At 44.3% G+C, this 18,950-nt stretch overlaps 2 protein-coding genes and 1 pseudogene across 4 annotated transcripts in view; 1 reads left to right on the top strand and 2 right to left on the bottom strand.

Annotated features, from left to right (window-relative positions):
- The window catches only part of LOC144390332 (uncharacterized), a 243,100-nt gene that overhangs the window by 22,268 nt on the left and 201,882 nt on the right, over positions 1 to 18,950 (bottom strand). The gene's annotated exons all lie outside the window — the stretch shown is intronic.
- LOC120814248 (dual specificity calcium/calmodulin-dependent 3',5'-cyclic nucleotide phosphodiesterase 1A-like) overlaps positions 1 to 18,950 on the top strand; it is a 609,273-nt pseudogene that overhangs the window by 451,191 nt on the left and 139,132 nt on the right. The gene's annotated exons all lie outside the window — the stretch shown is intronic.
- Positions 2,611 to 18,950, bottom strand: part of LOC144390287 (protein NLRC3-like) — a 38,401-nt gene continuing 22,061 nt past the window's right edge. Inside the window, exons 2-8 of one of the 2 annotated variants that reach the window (XM_078096773.1) lie at positions 11,065 to 11,178; positions 9,272 to 9,350; positions 8,908 to 9,118; positions 6,956 to 8,750; positions 6,693 to 6,866; positions 5,839 to 6,012; positions 2,611 to 2,937 (exon numbers count right to left, since the gene is read on the bottom strand). In XM_078096773.1, coding sequence (XP_077952899.1) covers positions 2,844 to 2,937; positions 5,839 to 6,012; positions 6,693 to 6,866; positions 6,956 to 8,750; positions 8,908 to 9,118; positions 9,272 to 9,350; positions 11,065 to 11,178 — 2,641 coding nt within the window. In that variant the 3' untranslated portion in view covers positions 2,611 to 2,843. The remainder of the gene's footprint in view (positions 2,938 to 5,838; positions 6,013 to 6,692; positions 6,867 to 6,955; positions 8,751 to 8,907; positions 9,119 to 9,271; positions 9,351 to 11,064; positions 11,179 to 18,950) is intronic. The other variant, XM_078096774.1, reaches the window with a different exon arrangement.

Genomic DNA, 18,950 nt, shown 5'->3' with positions numbered 1-18,950 from the left:
TGTCTGGCCGATCTTTTCCTTTGTTCCGCCTTTATTCCACAGGATCCACAACACATACGATACAACTTGTCTGCCTTCCTATGCAGTGCTCTGTCTCACTGTCTCACTGCTAAACACTATTAGTCACCCAGGTGCATGCTGGTCCCACCTGGCTGTGCCCCTAAGTAACCTCCAGGTGCAATTAGTGATCCAATTACCCAAACAATTAATCCAACTATATTCAAGAATAAGTAACTAAATAATAGCTCCCACATCAAGCTGACGATAAACCTGAATGAGCATTAATGCAACATCCTGAAATGAAAATAGATGAACACTAACAATCAGATGCATCTACTCAATTCACATGTGGCCCCCTGGACATGTCTTCATTTAGTGTGTAACACTCACTAAATGACTTCAGCTCTGGAGTCACATTCTAATACTTCCTTCTGCATGACAACAGGAACTTGTTCTTTGCTCCTAAAAAGCCCAGAAATATCTTATGGAGATAAATATTGAAGGTTACCCAAACTCTGTTATATACATACATAGGACACAAATACATATGAAGTGTGCATTAGTGTCACGGACGTCCAAATATAATATGTAATACTGTCCCATGTGAGCTTGTTTTGAGCGTTAATCAGTCAGTAGCATTTATTCATAGAGAGATTGATCCCGATCGTCCTCTCATTGAATCATCTTCATGAATCCATTTCACTGACGACACAAATTAAAAGCATTCACCTCAAAAAGAGAAGCATCCGGAAGCTTCCCATCAGGGAGCCAGGAAGTAGTCGGTGACGGTCCTCATGCGTTTGTGCGTGAGGAGGTGAAGCCGAGCCATGAAACCTGGAGAAACGTCCACATAGAATCACCTTGGACCTTCATATCAGCCCTGGACATGGCTGGAGATCAAAGTGACCTACGATGAGTTTGACACACCTGCTTTAGAGCAGAATGAGGATGTACTTTATTGTAATCATTTCTTTCAGCTACAATAACCATGTTATTAAGAGATGGAAAGTTAAAGCCGTTCCTCTTTCTGTCCACGCTGCACAACGCGTGTTTTATTGCATTTAGTGGCAATGCTGCTGCTGTTTGTCTTTTATTTTGGCGGGAAATCCCGTTTAACACTTTCAATACTCCACTTTGTGAGGAGATAAACTCCACCCTGTTATCAAATGTGTGCTTGTGCTTTGTGTGTTTTTGTTGGTGACTTAAGTGTGATATTTGGTGCAGAATGAAAGCTTCAAGTTGCACCTGAAGTAGCGAGCTCAGTAGTTTGTGTTGTTGTGAGACGGCTCTGCGTGAAGGTTAATAAGGTTAATAAAGCAACTTATTCATTACTCATTTCTTTATTTACTCACTTCCTTCTTCAACATGCTGCACCACCAATGTTTCCTCTGTGCTATTGACACAGCAACAGGGCTGTAGAATAAATACAGATATTATGGAGGAAATAGTACAAAAGTCAATAGTACAGCATCATTAAAAAGGATCAGAGTATTTCATGTCAAAAGAAATAATACAGCGTGTTGAAAGCATCTTTATTTGAAGGCCTGTTTAAACATGTACAGTTGTTTCCAATAAAAGTCATTTATTAACATTAGAGCCAAACAATTCTATTTCTGTTAAAGTAACACATGGAGTAAATGTTGTAAATGACATTATAGGGAATAAAAACACAAGTAACGCATATTCAATATTTCCTTGAGAGGTTTGCTGAACCATTAAAAAGCTTCTTGTTCAAAACAAACCTGATTATGTGAAATTAGATTTGATTTCACTCAACAGATTTAGAAAGATTTGAAGTTAAAATGGGCTCAAAAAGAATTACACATTCATATTTTCCTTCTTCAGCTTGTTTTTATTATTGCTGATGAAGCGCACACACACATAAGGACACATTTGTCTCATATGGGGGGACAGATGAAAGAGCGTCTTATAAAATGTCTTCTTGAACACATAAAGATGAAGATTAAAGCCTAATTAGGAGCCAATATCTAAATGATCATCTATTGATTGAAGGAGCACAGCAGCATTAAGCTGAGCTCTTTCACACTTCCATCTGAGTCCCAGAGAGCTGTGGACCCCCCAGAGTCCAGACCAGCTCAGGTACCCCTCACCTGCTCCACCTGCATCTACACCCACATGAACCACCATCAGCTGTACAGACTGAACTATGTGGTGAGCAGAGAGGAAGGTTCTCCACCAGGAGGAGACTCTCCCTCCTGAAGAGGACACAGAGACACTGAGCAACCAGAACCAGACCAGAACCCAAACCCAGGATAAAGAGGTTCAGTGAATGTGGTGCTGAAGGTGTGGAGGTGGATCAGTGTGTCAGAGGAGACTCTGTAGAAGGACAGAGAGCCAGCAGGACAGTCCACATACACTGCTACTCTACCAGAGGAGGAGGAGGAGGAGGTGCGTGTTACTGTCTTATTGTGACAGACATAGTAACCTTCATCAGAGCAGATCAGACTCCAGGACTGATCATTGCATCCAAACCAACAGTCATCACTGTCTCCTTTCCTCCTGATTCCTCTGTAACTCGCTGATACATAAACTCTTTCTCTCCACTCGACCTCCCAGTAACAGCGACCAGTCAGACCAGTTCTACACAGCAGCTGAGGCCTGTAGTCAAATCTGTCTGGATGATCAGGATATGACTGATCCTCCTTCACACATGTCACCTTCCTGTTGTTGTCAGACAGTTTGAGGTGTTTGTTTACTGTGTTTGTGTCGATTGTGAGTTCACAGGAATCTGATGAGAGAACAAGACACAATACAGCTGCAGTTATTAATCATGTGTTCATCTACTGACACGTTGATGACGTCACAGAGGTGAATGAGTGATGTCACAGTGTGAAGATGGTTGAATCTTCATGAATCAAAGCACACTTACACTTCCTCAGACCTGGTGTCAACCATCGGACTCCATCAGGCTCCACCCTGAAAGGAGGAGGGGGGTCAGAGCAGCATGGAGACATGGACATTACATCACTCTCACACACAGCTTTGTCCTTCATGTCCACATGGAGCACCTCTTCTTCTTCTACCACTACTTACAGACGACCACAGACTGTCAGTCAGGCGTCACACAGCGACGAGGTGCTGGAATATATTCATGAAGAAGATGAATGGATAACAAATAAGAAATGGACCTGTCACTGTACTTTCACCAGATGTGAATTCAAACGGGAGAAATGACGTCATGCTACAGATCAAGCTTCATGGGACGTGTGCAAAGGAACATTCACATTAAACTGTTTCATAAAGATAAAGCAGATACAGACCATTCAGTTTTCACACAATGTGCATGTTTCCATGTTGTCCCCATTTGTGGACAATGTCTCTCCCTGTGGTTCGCTGGAGTCCCAAAACTTTACAAATGGCTTTGTCACCTTTTCCACACTGATGGATCTCAATGACTTTGTTCCTCATTTGTTCCTGAATGTCTTTGGATCGCAGCCTGATGTCTCGCTTGTGAGGATCTTGTGGTCTACTTCACTTTGTCAGGCAGCTCCTATTTAAGTGATTTCTAGATTGAGAACGGCTGTGGCTGGAGAAATGGAACTGGGCTTTCCAAACATGTGATGAACCTCACTTCATTTATGTTTTCATCACTTTTTCACACAGGGCCATTTAGGTTTGGATTCTTTTCTCCCCTTATTGATAAAAACTGCATTTTGTGTTTACTTGCATTATCCGTGTCTAATATTTACATTAGTTTGATGATCTGAAACATTTAAGTGTGACATGCAGGCATGAAAACGGGTCACGGGTGAAAAAGGTGAGAAGGATGTTTCCCCTCTAGGGGTTTTCAGCTGGTTTTGTCCCAGGGACCACCATTCTGAATAGAAAGTCACTGGCCTGTAACCGCCCCCCCACATATTCCGCCTGTAGCACTTGTCAGTGGAATCTCTTCCATATTCTTCTGGATATTCAAGTGACTGAATGTCTTCAGCTGGACGCATCGGTCTTAATGTGCCGGTAATGATGGTAAATGATGCTTGTAGCTGGTTGTCATCTACGCTCCACTACGGTTACATAAAGGTGGCGTTTGTGTTTTCACAACGTTTTATCTCATAATTTAGACTTTCTATCCCCTTTCTTCAGTGCGGAAATGGGCTTCTATAGTTGTGTGAATGCATCACTCCAGCCAATCCAAAGACGGGGTTTGTAACCAATCAGGTGTAGAGACCATGTGACTGGCTCCGCCCCCTTACTGTCAGAAAGAACAACAGCGAGCGCGTAGAAAACTCCTTCGAGCGCGAGCAGAGATTCTCCTCGCGAGCAACGAAGTTCACGTTCAAAAGTCCGTCTCACCAGAGATATTTATTTATTTATTCATTTATTTATTTGCTCGCGGATGTTTGATTTACGCGCATCAAACTGATTTGCGCTCTGGAATTTTGAGAGTGATTTGCTGCCATACCCCCCCCCCAAAAAAAGGTGAGGGATTTTCATGCCTGAACATGAAAGAAATGAGGAAACTGGAAAATGGCTTCTGCTTTTATGTGTTACATTTGTGTGATAAAGTGTTTGCTGCCTTCCTGTCAGGCTGAATGAGGCGAGTCGGAGGACGTCCACGTTGTCCCATTGATCGGGTGGACTGCAGTGTCTCCCCGTTGTACTACTTCATGGGGGGGCACCCCTGTTATAATGATGGAAACACTGAACTGGCTTCGGTCGCTTATCAAAACATCGGCCAAATAAGCCGTTTTTCAGACTTTATGAGCAAATACAGAATCCCTTTGTGTTCATTTCTAAAGCCGCATAAAGACACACGTGACTTTATTTAAGGCGCTGCGCTACTTGCAAGTCGCTGTGTTGTGGCAAATTCTCTATAAAGGTAGAAAACAACAAACTCATGGTCATGAAGGTCCTCATGTAACGTTACATGGAATCTGCATGAGGAGGAGGAGGGTCCATGTCGCTAAATACCAACTGAGATCGGCTTGTGGCTTCTGACAAAGGATCCTTCCACCGACCACTTTTCACACCCGCCGTTGCTCTGATCTGCAGGCGCATGGCGGAGAAAACCAATCGGGTGTCTGGATGCTAAATGTTCATACTTCTCATCCGACCACAATCACATCCATCCATCACACTCCATCCAGATGGAAACATTTATCTGGATAGGGTGTTTTTGGTATGTTCTGTTCATTTCTACGATATAGTTGATACTAATTCCAGGTTCACCATCAGCTGTTGGTTCTTCACTGAGCGTCTGTGGCCGACTGTCACCTGTAGCTTCAACAAGTCCACTCTTATCATCCAGGGAACCGTCTCTCAGTGCAAAGCACCAAAAGAAGATGAAGCTGAACTCCTTTAAAACACCAATCGTTCCTCCTGTGATGATCCATCAAGATGCTTTGAACAGATTGTTTCTGACTGTTTGTCTCTTAATAATAATGTCTGGACTAAAGGACAAACCCACACTGGAGGCAGAGGACCAGCATCTAAACATCCAAGTGTTGTTTGAGTTGTTAAGAGCCAACAAACCTCCAGCGTGACCACGTTGACTCATATCAACCCACCATGATGCCGTCAACGTGTCAGGAGACACTGTCCTCTCTTATAACGTGGAGACAAGACAAAGCTCCAGAGAATCAAGGTTTTCATCACCTTCCTCCCTGTTCAGGCTCATCCTGGCTACTGTTCCTCACTACTTCTGTCTGTGTTGATGGTCTCATGTGGGACACAAACAGTTTGATGAGTCTCTGGTAGTTTGAGGTCAGCTTGGTGTGTCAGGGTCTTATTAACCAGGCTGACAGTGGGACAGAGAAAAGGTTTCCAGCTATACCTCCTCTACCAGACTGATGGTCTGTGGCTGCAGCCTCTTCATACCTGAGAGTCTCCAGTCTCCAGTGAGGATCCTCCAGTGCAGCAGACAGCAGCTTCACTCCTGAGTCTCCTGGATGATTGTAGCTCAGGTCCAGCTCTCTCAGATGGGAGGGGTTGGAGCTCAGAGCTGAGGCCAGAGAAGCACAGCCTTCCTCTGTGATCAGACAGCCTGACAGCCTGCAGACACACAGATTAAGACACATGTCACATGATCTGAGGGAGCTGTGAGGGCTGGAAGGTCACTGCAGTACTGAGATCCTATCAGGTACAGAGAGGTCACATTAACATGGTTACTGACTGGTTTCCAGTCACAACTAAACACCCACCAATGTAAATCAACAACCTGATAACATTACTACTAACTCTATAATTTCAAATATTTACACTGGAAACATGTCAAAAAAAATTAAACACATTTCCCTGAAAATTTTTGGAAAATACATATTTGATTTAAATCATGCAAGCAGAAATAATCTTATAAAAGTCAGAAATGTACCATGGATGTAAATAAACCATCACTCAGCAGATCATCACTGTAGCGACACACATTAAAATCTTCAGTCTCTTCCCATCTCTGCTTTTCATTCATTCATTATATGAAACAGGACATCATACAGCCTGAATAACAGGAACAACAAGATGAACATGTGATGTTTTATCCTGAAAGAACATTGTGTTTCAGACGGTCTATTTTCAAGCTATTATGTGGTAAATATGTCTTGTCTACAAGGTTCTCGTGATGTGATGGAAACACAGATATTAATTCACAAAAAAGACGTTTAGCCCCAAGTTTTGTCTCTAAGATTAGATCCTCTGGTTCCAGAGTTCCCTAGACGCATCATTGAAGACAAACTAACCTGAGCGTCTCCAGTTCACAGTGTGGACTCTTCAATCCAGCAGAAAGCAGCTTCACTCCTGAATCCTGCAGGTGGTTGTTACTCAGATCCAGCTCTCTCAGACTGGAGGACTGGGAGCTGAGAACTGAGGACAGAGCGTCACAGCTTCTCTCTGAGAGGTTACAGATACTCAGTCTGAAGAGAGGGATGAAGAAGAAGCAGTAAGTAGAAAAGACGGCAGCATATTTAAGTTCTGATGTATGAATCTGACTCTCTGTACTTACAGAACTTTGTTGGAGGCTTTGACCACTGGCAGCAGCCTCAGAAGAGCCTCCTCTGAAGCAGAGTATTTCTTCAGGTCAAACACCTCCAGATCTTCTTCTGATGACAGTAAGATGAAGACCAGAGCTGACCACTGAGCAGGAGACAGTTCATCTGTAGAGAGACGTCCTGATCTAAGGGACTGTTGGATTTCCTCCACTAGAGAAACATCATTCAGTTCATTCAGACAGTCGAACAGATTGATGCTTTTCTCTGGAGACACATCCTCACTGATCTTCTCCTTGATGTACTGGACTGTTCTCTGATTGGTCTGTGAGCGACTTCCTGTCTGTCTCAGCAGACCTCGTAGGAGAGTCTGATTGGTCTGCAGGGAAAGACCCAGGAGGAAGCGGAGGAACAAGTCCAGGTGTCCATTAGGACTCTGTAAGGCCTCGTCCACAGCACTCTGGTAGAGACGCATTGGTTTAGGTTCGTCTTTAGACCACAGGGAGGTGGTTTGTTCTTCTGACAGCAGATTGACACCGGAGCTGAAGAAGGTCAGATGGACATGAAGACCAGCCAGAAACTCCTGAACACTCAGATGGACGAAGCAGAACACCTTGTCCTGGTACAGTCCTCTCTCCTCTCTGAAGATCTGAGTGAACACTCCTGAGTAAACTGAGGCTGCTCTGATATCGATGCCACACTCTGTCAGGTCGGATTCATAGAAGATCAGGTTGCCTTTCTGCAGCTGATCAAAGGCCAGTTTTCCCAGAGACTCGATCATCTTCCTGCTCTCTGGACTCCAGTGTGGATCCGTCTCAGCTCCTCCATCGTACTTGACCTTCTTCACTTTGGACTGAACCACCAGGAAGTGGATGTACATCTCAGTCAGGGTCTTGGGCAGCTCTCCTCCCTGTCTGGTCTTCAACACCTCCTCCAGAACTGTAGCAGTGATCCAGCAGAAGACTGGGATGTGGCACATGATGTGGAGGCTTCGTGAGGTCTTGATGTGAGAGATGATCCTGCTGGCCTGCTCGTCATCTCTGAACCTCTTCCTGACGTACTCCTCCTTCTGGGGGTCGGTGAATCCTCTGACCTCTGTCACCATGCCAACACACTCAGGAGGGATCTGATTGGCTGCTGCAGGTCGTGTGGTTATCCAGAGGCGAGCAGAGGGAAGCAGCTTCCCCCTGATGAGGTTTGTGAGGAGCACATCCACTGAGGCCGACTCTGTGACATCAGTCAGGATCTCATTGTTGTGGAAGTCCAGAGGAAGTCGACACTCATCCAGACCGTCAAAGATGAACACAACCTGGAACTCTTCAAACCTGCAGATCCCTGCTGCTCTGGTTTCACTGAAGAAGTGATGAACAAGTTCCACCAAGCTGAACTTCTTCTCTCTCAGCACATTCAGCTCTCTGAAGGTGAATGGAAATGTGAACTGTATGTCCTGGTGGTCTTTGTCTTCAGCCCAGTCCAGAGTGAACTTCTGTGTTAAGACTGTTTTCCCAATGCCAGCCACTCCCTTAGTCATCACGGTTCTGATTGGTTCCTCTCCTCCAGCTGAGGCTTTGAGGAGGTCTTCTAGTCTGATGGTTGTTTCTGGTCTGGCTGGTTTCCTGGATGCTGTTTCAATCTGTCTGACCTCATGTTCTTCATTGACCTCTGCAGTCCCTCCCTCTGTGATGTAAAGCTCTGTGTAGATCTCATTCAGAAGGGTTGGGTTTCCTGCTTTAGCGATCCCCTCAAACACACACTGGAACTTCTTCTTCAGGTTGGATTTGAGTTCACGCTGACAAACTGGAGCATGAAGTCCTGAATGAAGACAACAAAGAAGATCAATGAGTCACAGAATAGATTTCATCATGTCCTTTCCTCAGAGAATGACTATGAATATATTCTGTCCGTCTCTGGAGACATTAGTGAAGGTCTCAATTATCAGCATGGTAAGTCTGTAGAGAAATCCTCTTACTGCTCTGCAGACGCTCAGCCAGCTCCTCCTGCTTCATTCTCCTCAGGAAGTGCACTGAGATCTTCACAAAGGCCTCTCTGCTCTTCCTCTGCTCTTCATCCAGCTCCTCCTCATCCTCCTTCTCTAAGCATTCTGGGTAATTTGAACTCACTACCTTCTGGATCTTCTTCAGCTCGTTCTTCACAAAAGTGAGGATGTTCTCCTCCAGCAGCTGGAACAGAACATTCTATGAATGACACCAACTAGAACATGGAAGCTACCATCAGATCTATGTTGGACAGACGGACAATCCACTGGTCTACAAAGTGCAGCATGGAGATGATGGTGACCTGAGAGATGTTAAAGTAGTTGTTCATGTACACACCATGAAGATGGAGTCCAGGTGTGTTTGATGCTGCTGGGCAGACGGACCTGTGGGAACCTCTGAGCTCTCCTGGTCCTCTCTGTGGAGGAACATGAACCATCATCTCACATGGTGTTTGGACCATCAACACCATCACAACATTAGTTAAAGATATTGGCTTCTGTCATGATGGATCATGATGGAAACCAGATGCTGAAGACTGTCGATGATGACGGACAGTTTATTAGTTGAGTGACAGTTAGTCATCAGTTTCATCTTTTCACAGAGTCTACTGACGATACTTTGTCCAAACCTCTGCATGGAGTCCAGAGAAAACGTCAGCTGGTCCACAGAGCACTGAGTTTATTCTAATCACATGTTCAGTCCCAGTCATCTGACTCCAGAAACCTGCAGCTGTCTCCAGATGTGTCCCCTGCTGATCCGGATGTGGAGGAACTAGCTCACATTGTGTTTACATCTTAGGGTGTTTACAGTTAATGATTCACACTTAAACACACACACAGACCAGTTAGATGATGGGTGTCTAACTCAAGGCCCGAGGACCAAATCTGGTCTGCTGGGGGGTCCAGTGCAGCCCGCTGGATGACTTTACTATTGCTAGAATTACACAAAGACACAAATTGCTTTTCTATAAAAGTAGCTGCTATTCCTAATCAGTCCACTGGGGGTCGCACTCTGTGAGTGAGCGCATGTGTTAGACCAGGGGGACCAGGGGCCTCATTTATAAAAGCTTGCGTAGGATTTGCTCCAGAAGTGGCGTACGGATGAAACATAGGACGTGCGTACGCACAGAAATATTCAGACTTATAAAACGTCCTACGCAGTTTTCCCTTAATGAATCACAATTACTTCTAAATGCATCGCAGCTTTTGCGGCTTCATTGCACGCCCATAGTTGCCCATATATAGTCTGTGGAACGCCCACAAATTAATATTCATCGATTGCGAAATCATGACGAACACTAAGAGGAAAACGAAGAAACGTAACTTCACTCAGTGTGAAGTGGAAATGATCATTGGGAGGTGGGAAGGAGAAGTAAGATGCTCTTTGGAGGTCACAGTGTGGACATCACTGATGCCAACAAGGCACCTGAGAGGCAAAAGGTTGCAGAGCAACGCTGCAGCCTCACGACCTCGGACCCAAATAAAGAAAAACTGGTCTGACATCAAAGTGGAAGCAAAAAAGCGTTTAGCGCGCCATCGCCAAGGTGTGTCTCCACGGGGGAGAAAGGGACACCGGAGCTGTCCCCTCCTGATGAGAGACTGGGGGCAGTGATTGGGGATCGGGGACAGGGTCCAACAACAAAAACCTCCCTCCAGTGCAGTCGAGGCAGCGCCATCTGCCCTTAAACAGGCCGATGGTGCGCTGCACTACAGCGCCAATCCTTCCATGTGCCACGTCTTCTAAGAGCGAAGATCAGCCATCAGCGTCATTACGCATTGTGACGGCATCATGGCGTTTTATTACCGTCCATCTGATTGCATCTGACAAGCACCAGCTGCGTTTTGAGGAGGAATTTAATAACATGCCGATATTATTGAAGAACATATTTCACTTTTCTTTTTGAAAATGTGTTAATTTGTATTTCTTTTTGTTTTTCGCTGCAGATCGATCAAACGGGTGTTTGTGTTATTTATGAGAGGCAGTATTGGCATTTCTTTTACAACAGTCTAGTTTTACAAACTTTCACCACAGCGTCACTCCAGGCAGCAGCGCCCGCTTGGAAATGACGGCCCCCCGTCGACCGGACCATCGCCTAAGACAAGAAACAGATTTTATAGGACCCTACTTACTCTGTGTCATTAGAACGGCGTCCATCTTTGAAGTTAATCCGATGACCCATAGACTGATCACTCTTCATGGACAAACATCTGGGTTCAGGAGACTTTCCTCTCTGCTGATGTGAACTGAAAGAAACACTGAGATTACATCATCACATCATCACCTAATCATGAAGCATCAGCTCACATGGTGTCCGTCCTCACAGAGACCAAAACAAGGTAAAGGTCCATGACGTGAGGTCTGGATGTGGACCACATGACTCCCTGTAGTGGTTTAGGTCTACTGGTCCTGCTGGTCCCACTGACAATCAACAGCTCAGTCTTTCAGCTCACTGTTTTCTTCACCAGTCAGTTTGGTTTAGTCCCAACAGGTCTCACCAAGTCCTCCATGGAGCTCTCCCTCCCTCAGTGGACACTGCTGAAGGGCCCTGGAGCAAGAAACCCAGAACCTCCACCAGAGAGTCTGGTAGAAACACCTCATCATCAGCCTGAGACCCTCACCTTGCATCAACAGAGGGACCAACGTCTTTGAAGACTATAGGAAGCTCCATAGACCGGTTACTCTTCATGGACACACAGCTGGGTCCAGGTCCAGGTCCTGGTCTCTGATGGGTCCTGGTCACACATGTAGAAGCAGAGTCAGTGAGTCAGAGACGTTGGGACATGGAGACGAGTGGAGGACAGTTGGAGATGGTCCTCTCACCTCTGAGCTTTGGTCTGGCTGTCATGTTCCCCACACAGAGGGGCTTCAGAGGGAGGGACTCCGTCCTCTGGGTCCTCAGCCTGATTCATAGCAGAGTCCACACCTTCACACCTTCACACCAACCTGCTGGCAGAGCTCACACGTTATTATCTTCATCAGGACAAACACACAGAGCTCATTCACCTCAACACTAAAACTCTCATGGGACACTTTGTGTTGTTGTCTTGAGACAACGTGTCAAGAGACGTCATTTTAAATTCTCATCCTATAAATGTCGTGATTCTTTTAAGCGCTTTCGTTTGGCAGCAGGCAGCGGTCCATCAGGACGCTATTTATGTTAAAAAATAATTATTTCATGAATTGACATGCTGAATATCAATATTAAGAATATCAAACTCTATATGCAAGTAAATGAAGCGTTGTTTATCCCACAGACAGTCAAACAGATGCCAGGTAAAAAAGGGTACCGTACAGATGTTTTATTTATTACTATCATAGATAAATATTCCAGTATTGTATTTGTGGTATCGTAAGTATCAGTTACCGTAATATTTTGGCAGGTATAGTATCGAAGTCATCATTTTGGTGTCGTGACAAATCTAGTTGACGCCCACTTTAACCGCTAGAAACCTCGGCGTGACACTCGACAGCCGAATCTCCCTGACTCCCACCATCACTGACAACACCATCCTGTAGATACGCTCTACAACATCAGGAGAACACGTCCTCTTCTCACTCAGGAGGTACTGATTCAGGCTCTTGTCGTCTCCCTCCTGGACTACTGTAACTCTCTCCTGCAGGTCTCCTGCTACCACCATTCCACCTCTGCAGCTCATCCACAATGCAGCAGCTCCACTGCTCTTTAACCTTCCTAAGTCCTCTAAACATGGTACTCACGTACCGTGCTGTGAATGGATGGGGTCCAGCTTACATCCAGGACCTGGTCCAACCCGACATCCCGACCCGCACTCTCCGCTCTGCATGTGATAAACTGCTTGTTCCTCCTCACTGAGAGCAAAACACTCGACTAGATCTCCACTCTTTGCTGTCCTGCTCCTAAATGGTGGAAGGAGGTCTCTGAAGACATCAGGACCACAGAGAGCCTTCACATCTTCAGACTAAAGACACACCTCTTCAGACTCTACCTCCACTAACACACTAACTAACTGTAGCGCTTACATTGGACTTATAATGGTTCTTATCTACAGCAAGTTGTAAAGCGGCTTATTTGATGAAAGTGCACTTTGTTGTTTCTTGTTCTTCTGGGTTTGTGTCCTTATGGTTGAAACGCTCTTATTGTAAGTGGCTTTGGATAAAAGCGTCAGCTAATTGACATGTAATGATTTAAAAGATGAACATTAGCACTCATCTTCCAGCAGATGGAGCTGTGCTGTTTCTCCTCTTCATCTCCTTCAGAGTCCAGAAGTCAGTAAAACAGTCCAGTATCACATGACATGTGTCATGGTCAAATATGTTAGAACATAATGATCACTTTTAGCATAAGATTGTCTATATTGAAGCTTGACGTGTGAAAAGCAGAATGACCCAACGTTTCCATTTGCAGCGGAGTCTAAAGAAAGGAGGGCGAGTCAACTTGCTCTCACACAAACGCTGGAACAAAGGAACTGTCTGTTACTTCATCTCAACCTTCATATCTCACTTCGCAATTTGTCATACTGGCCACTGGAGACGACCTTCATGTGTGTGTATAAAAGCTCAGCGCTGCTCGGAGACGCGTCTCCACAGAGCTCTGTAATACGTGCGCGTGTATTTGACCTCCTGCTAGCAAGAAATCAATTGACTTTTACAACTTTGATCATTGATCAAGACTTTGTTTTTATTAGATAACATAGAAATAAATGATTCTCTTCTCCCGAACTAGTTACAATGAAATATTCCACAAGAGTGTTGCTCGGTGTACCGGTACTAGAAATACTAGCGACGTGTCGGTCGCCAACGAACCGGCTCTGAGAGCGACTCTTTGACGCGAACGACGGGAGCCGCTTTGTTTCTCTCGCTCTAAAGTCGCATTTGATTGGTCAATATGTGTGGGGGCGTGTAGGGGCGGGACTTACACACACAGCAGCGAACAGGAGGGAGGAGTCAAGACAGAAACAGAGCGGTAAAATAAAAGTTACAAAAGTGAGTGTCAACAGGAAACGCAGCCAAATCTGGACACATGTCAATGACATTGATCTATCTCATGCAGAATGTAGAGTCTGCAAGACTAAAATCTCTATCTTCTCCAAAACAGGGCAGATAATTTCAGAGAGAAGAAACAGGATCAGCCCCTCAAAGCGGAGCCACTTGGTCTCAATGTAAATCTTCCCTGAAGGACAAAACTCTGCATGCTGATTTTTTTTCTTTTTGTTTTACACATTTTAATTTATATTTTGTTGTGTGAATCTGTAAGCTTCTGTACGTTGTTTCACTTTAAATTTGTTAATCATTAAATCATTTAATTTAATCAATCATTTTTAAATAGTTAAACGTTTGTTTTTGCACTAGTTTATTTTTTTATCACTCTGTAGAGTGTATAAATAAAAGTATTTATATAAAAACATTTGAGTGTGTTTTTTTTTACATTAGTAATTCATATTGCGCATAATTTTACATTATTGTTGGTGATTAATTAATTTAAGCACCAAAAAAATCAGAAGAGCCATTTGGGAGCCGAAGGAGCCGGTTCTCTAAAAAGAGCCGTAATTCCCATCACTACCGGGTAAAAGAGGACGTCTGCTTTGTCTCTGACTTCTGGCCCTGATCTGCTTAGAGGGCGTGGCATCACGTGAGGGGCGTGTCCTCAACTGTGTTGCTTTCAGGAAACGTCGGCACTGTGAGAACTATGAATCCACACTTTCTATCCACCATATTCTATTTCAACTTTGATAAACACGACCTTTTTAAACAGATGTGAGGAAAGAGAAGAACGTTTAATCTCACAGAACCAAAACACGTGATGGTGGGCTCGACATGTGGACGTAAAACCGGACCAGAACCAGTACCGGAAACCATTATTTAGGGTATATATCATGATAAAATACATCAACGCATTATCTTTTTTTTATTCGGCAGAGTCCTGACTACAATAAGCTGGAATCCACATTAAAATACTCCAAACACACCTTTAGCTGGTGGGGAAGAGTCACATATGACGTGCAGGTTTGTCCACAACCTTTGGACCGAGTGGGACATTTTGTCGGTGCTTGAAGCTCGCGGACGTTGGAGCCAAAGAACAGCAGCGAATCGGTGGATTATGAATCATTGAGTGAGACAAAGCCTGCAGAGTTACTGTGAAACACACAGCGAGCCAGCAAAGACACACACACACACACACACACACACACACACACACACACACACACACACACGTCTTACCTCTGCCGCTTCTCACGGGAATTATGGATTTAATCTGCTGTTTCTGCAGTGAGGAAAGTCCCCGAGCCGCTTCACCTCCTGCTTTATGTGTGAGACGTGAAACCGCCCCTTTCTCATGACGCGCTCATGTGTGGACTTTGTCCTCGTGGACTAATGGAACCATTTCCGCACACAAACAAGAAGGGTCAAAGTCCAAATGATAAAGAGTGGAAGTTATAACTTGAGACATGTGCATGCGCAGTAGTGATGGGAAGTTCGGATCATTTTACCGACTCGGTTTTTTGAATCTCGTTCAGTAAAATAAACAAATCTTTTTTCCAGTCATTCGTTCATTTCGGGGGGGGTGGTAAGATAAATTCCTGCATTAAAATAATGTATCATGACAGTCTGGATGATTTGAAGTGATCCTTTTTTTCACACTAGCATTCAATTATCACGGCATAATGTGGTGGAAGATTTTGCATAGACAATCGTTAAGTAAGAATCAAAGGCTCTGAGTCAAGTATGTCTTTTCTCCGTTTATTTCCTTGCAAGGGAAAAAGGGTCACAACAGCTACGTGGTCAGTAGACTGTCAAGAACCTCCTTTTTTCCCCCAACACATCGAGACAGTTCTTATACCTAAGTTTAGATATCGGTGGCGTCAACAGAAACCGTTGACCATCTTGTTGAGTCTCTACAGCCAGGGTACTGGGAACATCTTGTCCATGTAAGACACGTCAGTTCTTTGACCGTGTCCTTGCTCTCCCAACATGCTTAAACAAAGGTGGTCATAGACATAACAAACACTTTGTTCAATCTCTACAGCTAAGACGCTGGAAACATCTAATCCAAGAGGGAGACATCAGTTCTTATGTCAGGGCCTTTGTGATCTAACCACTTGCAACTAATAAACTGGTTATACAAATGAAGCATTTAAAAGGGTCACATATCATTTTCCCATTACATTCCACTCTTTTGATTACATAATAATCACAAACTATGCATCAATTTAGAATGACTACTCTAAAAATGTACCATCTGATATTTACCTCATCAAATATCACAAACATGAACATCTGGACATCGCTCACAAAACTTTGCCTGCCACAGAACAAAAACTCCCTAAAAAAAACCTCCGAAATGGGAAAATAGGAAGAAATCTGTTAGGAGAAGAAGACTGGAAACCTTCTCACAGGATTTGAGCGTTACACCCCAGATGTCATGTGTACAGTATTGAAATAAAAAAGAAATGAAAACATGTTTAAATCACAATACCGGAACTTGATTCCCTTTCACACCTTGCACCACTCTTTAGGCAGCGGACTACGGAATCACAAAAAGATGCTGAGATACAATGAAACTGAAGCAAGCAATAATATGAATAAAACTGTCGTGGCACAAACGACTACTGTGTCTATGTGGAGGGGTCCTGGCCGTGTTACAAAGTAACGCTTTACTGTAATTCCACTACTTTTAGCGGTAACGAGCATGTAACAAAGTATTTTTATAAATAAATTAACGGAGTTACAATTACTGAGATTGAAACGAGTTCGTTACTCGCGTTACTCTGTTTTGTGACGCGAAGCGGAGGGCGAATAGTAAGTAAACAGCTGCCTGTCAGCACTAAATAGTTGTGGCCACCAAACGTTGTGTGTCACAGAAAAGTTGCGTACGTGCACGTAAACCGCATCGCGTCGCTCATGATGAAAGAGCGCAGGATGCTGCATGTTGTGACTTTATGCTACATGTACAATCACTGTTATAGTCGTATCCTATACGCGGGTTATCTAAATCGATACAAATGCACGGAGACGAGGATGCAGTACACGTTAGCCCAGTGAGCACAAGACGTAATTTCAACGTTGAAATATGGTTGAAATCGGGTTGAAATGAGGTCTGAACGTCTAAGACCTCATTTCAACGTCTTTTCAACCGGCTAAAAATGGGATGAAACATCAACGTGCCAGAAAACGTCAATTTGTTGACAAATGTGTCATGATGTAACGTAAGGTTGAAATATGGATGATATTAACGTTAAGATTTTCATAATAATTAATGAACTGGTCGGCGAAATTTTGACTACGCGAAGGTGTAATTTCAACGTATTTAATATTTCACTTAAAACGTCATAAATATGAAACTACGGACTGCGGGCTGTTAATAAGATGCGTTTAAGACATAATAATGCGGGCAGGTTCAAACATTACTTGTAAACACGTAACTCCGCTCACATCTGTAACGCGCATGCGCGAGTTCTTAGACGCCTGCAGAGCTCCGAGCGGACGAGGCGAAGTTACGGCAGCAGAGCGACATGAACGGGCTGATAGAACCACGACTACCGGCTCCACTGCTCTGTAAGTACGGGAGTGTTTGAATGAAGAACACCTGGAACTATAACCGGGTGTTTTACTTGTGCTGCCCACCCGATACGGGAAAGACGGCCCTTTTTGTTAAGCTAGTTAGCGTTAGCGCAGGTAGTTTGCTAGTTAGCATGCTAGCGTGCAGCATGACGACCTGGACCAAAAGTAAACATCCCAGAATATTTTTCGTGTGTTTGGTGTTGCTAATGCGTTAGATTGTTGCTGTACCCAGAAATGTTATTGCATTTCACACTGAAGATACGTTTTTAAAGCAATGGGGGCTAAATACAGATTGCAAGGGTGAAGGGCTGAATTCAACAAGTTGTGCTCTGTAAACAAGAGGCCGAAACATTGTAAGTTACTGCTGCTTAAAGCATGATACTGTGTAATATACCTGGACATGTTACTCCAGAAATACCATAAGTTGCAGATGAATTGTTACCTTGTTTATAATGTAATAAGTAAACCATCTATAAATGAGTGTTCTAACACACCTGCTGCTGTTATTATTACTAGTTTATTACTGTCATCATTAACCCAAATTACCAACTTTGCCTTTGTGCTTTCCCACCTCACAGGTTTCTGTGGGTGGTGGTTGCATCTGACGGAGGTTACGTCTGATGATGGTTGTCCCTGCACTGGTCCTGCCTTACCCCTGGCTTAGTAATCCACAATATTAGAATCATTTCTGTTGTAGGAATTGGATGTTCTGTACATCTGTAAGTTGTTCATACTCTACACACCTACTGCCTTGCTGTTTTCTCTGTCACACCTGTATGTCAAGTTGCGTTTTTGTCCTGTCTCCAGTTGTTTTTTGACTTCCTGTTTTATTTTGGAAACTAACTCCCTCTCGTTTCAGGTCCCTTGCCCTTCCTCATGTGTCACCAGTCTGATTGTCTCCCCTGATTCCTGATTGTGTCCACCTGTTCCCACAACTCCCTCATGGGTACTTATAGTCTGCGTCGCCCCTTGTCCTGTGCCAGTGTGTCTTGTTGTTTTGCCCTGCACACCAGCCCTCACGTCACGAGTCAAGTCAAGTCCGATAACGTTTGTCACGTCCTTTTGATCCCTGTTACATTTCCTCGTTTAAGAGAGATTTTGAGTTTTTGCCTTTTGAATTTTGATCTCAACATTTTTTCCTCATTAAGAGAGATTTTGAGTTTTTTCCTTTTGAACTTTGATCGCGACCTTTGTTTCCTCGTTAAGAGAGATTTTCAGTTTTTTCTTGTTATTAATAAAAAGCAATATCAGCTGAACCCTCTGCGTCCGAGTCCTCCTCCTTCCTGCCTGACAGTACACACTGGCCAGAATGGACTCGGCAGAGAAGGACCAGCTGACGGAGGCGCTGCGCGCTCAAGCATCAAGACTGGCGCAGCATGAAGACCTTGTTGCTGACCTCGATCGAGGGGTTCGGGGACTTGCTCAAAGCCAGGAGGGGTTTAAGACTGCCATGACCACGCAGGTGGGACTCTTAAAC

This window comes from Gasterosteus aculeatus, chromosome 21, assembly GCF_964276395.1.
Source record: "Gasterosteus aculeatus chromosome 21, fGasAcu3.hap1.1, whole genome shotgun sequence".
Lineage (NCBI taxonomy): Eukaryota > Metazoa > Chordata > Actinopteri > Perciformes > Gasterosteidae > Gasterosteus > Gasterosteus aculeatus.
The sequence above is the reverse complement of the archived record's forward strand: the minus strand, read 5'-3'. Positions and strand labels throughout refer to the sequence as shown.